Source organism: Benincasa hispida, chromosome 4 (genome assembly GCF_027475165.1).
Source record: "Benincasa hispida cultivar pf3 chromosome 4, pf3_genome.v1.1, whole genome shotgun sequence".
NCBI lineage: Eukaryota > Viridiplantae > Streptophyta > Magnoliopsida > Cucurbitales > Cucurbitaceae > Benincasa > Benincasa hispida.
In genome coordinates this window covers 17,078,693-17,085,123 of record NC_143481.1, presented here as the reverse complement: position 1 = coordinate 17,085,123, position 6,431 = coordinate 17,078,693, and the positions used below count along the sequence as shown (strand labels likewise).

General features: G+C 33.9%; 1 protein-coding gene across 1 annotated transcript; it reads right to left on the bottom strand.

Annotated features, from left to right (window-relative positions):
- Positions 1-556: 556 nt before the first annotated feature.
- On the bottom strand, positions 557-4,889 carry LOC150036539 (auxin response factor 17-like). Its single transcript, XM_090312558.1, has 3 exons — positions 3,549-4,889; positions 1,869-2,600; positions 557-790 (listed from the first exon to the last, which is right to left on the bottom strand). Exons 1-2 carry the CDS (start codon positions 4,584-4,586, stop codon positions 1,992-1,994), a joined length of 1,647 nt encoding a protein of 548 aa, XP_090168684.1. The 5' UTR covers positions 4,587-4,889; the 3' UTR covers positions 557-790; positions 1,869-1,991.
- Between the last annotated feature and the right edge of the window lie 1,542 nt (positions 4,890-6,431).

Here is a 6,431-nt window from a genome sequence, read left to right as displayed (position 1 = left end):
GAAGAAAACAAACACAATTATCATAAAAAAAAAAAAAAAAAAAAAAAAAGCAACTCTAAGGTGACTATTTATATGATAATTAACTAATTTATTCTAAAATACTAATAAAATACCAATTAATCTAAATGAAGAACCAAACGGTTATTAAATTCAATCACACCAAATATCTCCTAATTCTCCTCTAGTCGATAACAACTTTTCATTTAAGACAACTTTTCATTTGAGACGGATTCTAAACTAACATGAACATATCATAACTTAATAGTTAAAGACATGTACCTCATTGATGTCATACTCAAACAAGAAAGAGAAGTCTCCAAAAGAGATTCATTACACGCAAGTGACATTTTCCAACAAAAGGACATGCCACCTCCACAAGAATGTAACCTATTCTATTAATAAATTAGTTTCATAACATTAAAGGCATTCATCAGCAACAAACAAAAATTTAAATCTTAGATATATATAGGTTTGTATAGCATAGTGTAAAAGACATCATCAAATACAATAATAATAATAATAATAATAATAAAAAAGAATAAAACAATCAAGAGCATAACAAATCATGTCTCAAACCATACACTAGAAAAAGCATTAAAATAGTTCAACAATATCCAAAGCATTGTCAACATCTAAAGCAAACTCAGCAACAAAATATTCAAACGTCAACAAATATTCAAATCAAAGAGTCTTAGACTTTTTGAGGTCAGACAAAACAAACTACCATGGAAAAAACACAATCAGCTACGGATGTTCATACTGTAGTCAGCTTCCTGCCTAGCTCAAGTACCTACACCAAAAGGGTCAAACAAAAATAGTCAATGGTCTTTAGATTTTAAGACAACTTAAGTAACACCAAATGAGAGACATAAATTGTTTTCTCATAGAAATCAAAAATGATTTATGTTTTAGAAATGAATAACCATCTATATATACCTTTTTCTTCCTTTTTTTTCTTTTAACAACAGACTTGGATTATTATATTAACCAGAAAGATCCGAACAAAACAAGATCCTCCTCAAGCTCAGAAAGAACAGAGAGGAGATTAAAGTAACTAAGTAATAGTCCAAGTAGTGTATATGGGTAAGGGGGAGTGGTAGTTACAAAAGGAGGGAAAAAAAAAAAAAAAACCTTATTAACCCTTCTGCATTTATCAACCCTCCGTTCGGGTTCAAGAAAGTTTAAGAAATGGTTTTAAATCAATTATTTTGTTTGGAACGAAAAAGATTTGAAATGAACGTATTTAAAATTCTGTGTTTTGATGGTAACTAGAAAAGAAAAGAAAGTTATGAATCTACTAATATAGACTTTTAACTATGTATTGATTGAAAATTAGAATTTGACAAGGTCGATTAAGTAATTTACTTTCAAATCTTATGAAATCCTGCAAAATCCGAGCATTTTAGTCAGGAAAGTTTTTTAAGTAAACAGAATTTGAAATCCCTTTTACCACACAATGGAAAGCATTTGAAATTCAATATGGATTGAAATCCCTCAAAATTACGAGGTTCCAAACAAGCCAAAGATTCCACGGTTTCTTTCTAATCATCATAGGGCACTATTAAAATTTGCCTAAACATTCATTATATTCAAGCCTCTGCTCCCTTGCATATTATTAGAAGAATAAACTTCTCTATGTTACTTTGTGACAGGACAAATAGCTACAATCAGTCAGTCATGGAATTTGGCATCCATTTGACATAACTGAATGAAAAAGGCATGTTCGTTATGGTGCAGAAAGAATGTAAGTATGTTAGAATAAAAGCATTATTATCACATTAAGTGACAAAGAATAATATTCGTCAATCGGAGACATCAATATTTCATTATCAACATGCTAAAGTATAAAGGATAGGAGACAGGCGTACCTGTACTGTACAGCTGCTTCTACTCAAAACAAAGATGTTACTACTATTTACTAAGGAAGAACTTTGGATCCCAAGGCTCCCAGTCTAGTACACTACAAGAAAGTTTGTACTGATCAAAGAAGATCAGCTGGACTGTTTACGCTTCTTGTCGCCATCGTCATTGTTAGCACCGTGATGTCCATTTTGAACAGGCGGATTCGTATATATGATTTGACCAAACAATTGAATTGAATATACTCCAGCTTTAGTTGAGTTGCAGGTCTGGTTCTCAGCCGTTCCTGTGGCAAAGGAAAGAACACTAGCCTGACTATCAGGCGATAAGGTATCCGATTGCACACTACCAATTTGGAGGTCAGTAGACACCGTTTGTGTCTTTGGCGCTGCATTCAGCTTGCACGTGGAAATTTCATCACATGTTGGTGGAGTAATTTCATTATATGGATTGAATAACCCAGATTCACAGAAAAAATTTTGCCTGGCTCCCTGCATGCCAGCAGGAAATGAGTTAAAACTCAACAATGATTGGTTGAATTGCCCCATTGTTGAATCACCGAATGTCATCAGAGGTGAAAACAGATCTGCTTCACCATTCACCACCGCAGATTTCTGGGGACCTCTAAATTTCTTTGCTGGGTGAAGAGGAGGGATTGGAGGAGTGGGTGTAGCAAGTTCAACCTCCCAAGGGCTCACATACTTAGCACTCTGCAGAGCATCAGTTTCTTCCCATGTAACCTAAGACAGAAAAACGAAATAACATGAAAATAATGATAATAAATCCTGGTAAAAACACAACAACAGTCTGTACAGAGAACAACTTCTTAAGACCACACAAAATGTAAATTCCTAACTGACATAAGGGAAAAGATCTAATAAAGAAACCCCAGTTTTCAGCAACACCCATAGTCATCTGACTAAATCAACAAATCCCATTTCCATTCTCTTATTGCTTAATGGGCTTGTTATCTGGTATGTATGTACGGGAACACTCCAGAGTGATCCGACTAAATCAATTGTTTAAGAACTGTCTCAACCACCAAAGACGTGATATATAACCCAACAGAGTTACACATTTACTTCCAATAGTATTTTGTCAGATCAACCATCCTGATACAACACACCTAGCAACCGGAGCAAACCCCACATTATCCAACACCAAAAAATCCAGACACAATACACGATACATATTCAACAATGAGGGTGTAATTGAAAATACTCGTAAATTATAAATCCAGTTCTCTGCCTCAAAATTAAAATAAAATTAGACTACTTCTTAATGAGAAAACATGTACGATTAAAAATGTCAGCATCTTTCAAAGGGTGGAACCAACAAACCATCATGAATGAAATGACCTAGAGTGAGTGACTCCAACACATCTTCAGTATCTAGTGTTTTTCCTCTCCCTCAAATCCCCGATAAGAAACAGAGAATTTAATATATATCCTAAAAATAGATTGATATTTGATCCCATCCAATTATTTCTCATCACTGATTGTCATGTTGAGTATGAAAACATAAACTAAAGCTAAATATAAACAACATGATCAACAGACTCAGACAATCAAATGAAGCAAAACTCAATTATCAAAAGAAAGAAAAAATAATTCAGAAGTACGTAGATATGATAACTATCTCCTACTCATGTGGAATTAGAGACATGGGTTAACAAAGGAAATGTTTACCTCAAGCATACGCCATGGAGAACCCATCCAAGGCCCATGGGCAGGAATAGATGCTGAGGTTACAGTCCCTTGATACCATTGCATCTTCAAAGAATCCTCCGTCTCCAAAGGCATTTTCACTCTTAACCCAGAATACCACTGATAATTCATCGAATTGTTCACTTTCTCAGCTGGAACAACAAATTCGGACAAGCCAGCCCTAGGATAATAAACCACCTCGAATGGCTTAAATTGCGTGGCCAATTCCGCAGCGTTAGCGACCGCCTCAGCCGGCACCTTCCCAATATTACTTCGGGAGAAAACTTCACTTCCTCCATCTCCAGAACGTTTCTCCTCCACATTGTACCTTCCTCCACCAATCTGGCTATTCCATCTGCTACAATCACCGCCTACAATAGCCCTTGAGGGTGTGGCACGACGAATGCCCACGAACATATCCCCACTGGAATTCTTTGCGAAAATGACGGCATCACCCGCAACCAGCTTCTTATGATTCACAAACTTACTCCACCCAGTAGTGAGCAAATGCCGCCTCGGCGTCCCACGATAAATATGACGAAAATTCCAAACAACTCCATGAACATCAGTAATCGATAAAGTCTGCACCGGCGGTTCAACCTTATAATTCAAGGGAGGAAAAATAGAATCGGCACAATACCGCGGTACAGAAAATCCACCGCCATTATTAGCATCAGAAGATGTAAGAATCTTAGCAAACTTCTCAATTGTATTCCTGTTCCCACTACCATCATCAGAACAATTAAATCCAGAAACCACTTCAGACCCACTCTCACCAGGACGAATTGGATTAAGATTCAACTTAAGACAGACTTCGTCAGACAGTGAATCGGCATTATAATCGGCAGCAGAAACGATACATTTAGTAATAGGGTTAGAAAGAACAGACCGAGAAAGTGTGGGAACATAAGTAGCTTGTTCGACATGTCCTTGAACGAAATAGTAAACTTCAGAACCGACAGTGTGGATATGGGCAGAATAGCCGGCAAAAGCACGCCAAAGATTCGGGTCCATTATCATGCCGGAAAAAGAACCGGCGGTGATCGAACAGCAAAAAAGAACAATGGAAAATTGTAATAGTTAGGGCAAGAAAAAGAAAGAAAGTGAGATGAAATTTGTCTGTTAGGGTTTGTTGAGTGTTGTTATGGAGAGATTTTGGGGATGGTGAGAGAGATATTTGGGAAGAACTGTGACTATGTCTTCATCTTCATCTTCACCTTCTCTCTCTCTCAAATATCATAGACATTTTGAAGAGAGAGAGAGAGTGAAAGAGAAAATGGCGTATTGGGTCGGAGAAACAGGAATCGGCAATGAGAGAAGAACAGACTTACGTAACGGAAACCCTTGAAAATCGGGGTGACTTTACGGTTTTACCCCCGACAATCTAACTGAAAATCTGATTTTTTGTTTAACTCCTCTTCTCTCCCTTCATTTTCTTTTCTTTTCTTTTTCTTAAATTGCAAAATTACTTCATTTTTTAATTTATGTCTATTTGATCCCTATTTTTTTTTAATTATAAATTTAGTTATTTAACTTTAATTTTTTAGTTAAATTTCTGTTTCAGTTTGTGTACTCTTTAAGTTTCATTAGATTTTAGTATTTGTACCATCCATTTTTAGCCATTCTATTCATCTTAGAGATGGTCTTGGTCTATGAAACACACATACTCCATGTGAGGTAAAGAATCATTATTAGATATACTGATCCTTTCAAATACTTCTCAGATACGTATTTGACACGTGATTTGTCTTTCAATACTTTTCAGATATCTGACACGCGATTTGACGTATTCATTTCTATGCATACTTTTTTTTTAAAAAAAAAAACAAGTAACTCATGATCTAATCTTTTCCACTCTAAAATTAGGCAACCTATTTAAAAAACTCACTACTTGAGTCCAAAACTTAAAAACAAAAAAAAAAAAATAACGGACAAAACCATATACTAGAATCATCTAATCTCCATCTTTACATTTGAGTCCCCACAAAATCCATCAAAATATAAACCATTTATATCTTCAACAATAAGTTTTTCATTTATCTTCATACTTCTCCCTCTAATCTTCTTATTTTTCTTTGCAATATGAGTCACTTTTCTATTGCATTTTATTAACTATTGTACTTCAACATCTTTGATGTTTTTTTTTGTATTGTATTTCAGTGTTTGTATTCTATTTTGTGCTATTGTTATTAACTTGTATGTTAAATTTATCTATATCCTAGATTTTTTTTAAAGATATCAGTATCCTCGTTTTTTATAAATATATATATATATTTAAAAATATATATATAAAATGACGCATCCTTATACGTATCCGTATCTTAGTTTTTTAGAAATTGACGAATCGCCGTATCTGTATCGTATAACCGTATCTGTGTTTGTGCTTTATAGGTCTTGATTATTAATTTATTATTGGCTTTTTGCATTTAATTTAAAAATTTTGAAAATATACTCAGATGTGTCTTTTCTTACTTGAAAATTATTTCAACTTTGAAAGACTAGGTTTAAGATTTATGGAAGGTATAATGTGCGAATTTAATATTTATTAAATCTAAGAGACTATATTTGAACAATTGAAAGTACATAACAAAATTTAAAAAATTGGAAGTACATGACAAATTTTGAACAATTAAAATACATTACTAAATTTGAACTATTGAAAGTACCATAACTAAAATGGAATGAAAATAAAATACAGAGATCAAAGCATTGTTTTAATATTAATTTAAGAAAAAGTTTATAGATATACATAACTAAAAGTTTATGATTTAACTAGATATAAAATTCAAATTTATATCTAAAAGTTCGGTCCATCTTTTGAAATTTTGGAGTTTTAAAGTCTGGAAACAAAATTGAAAATCAAAT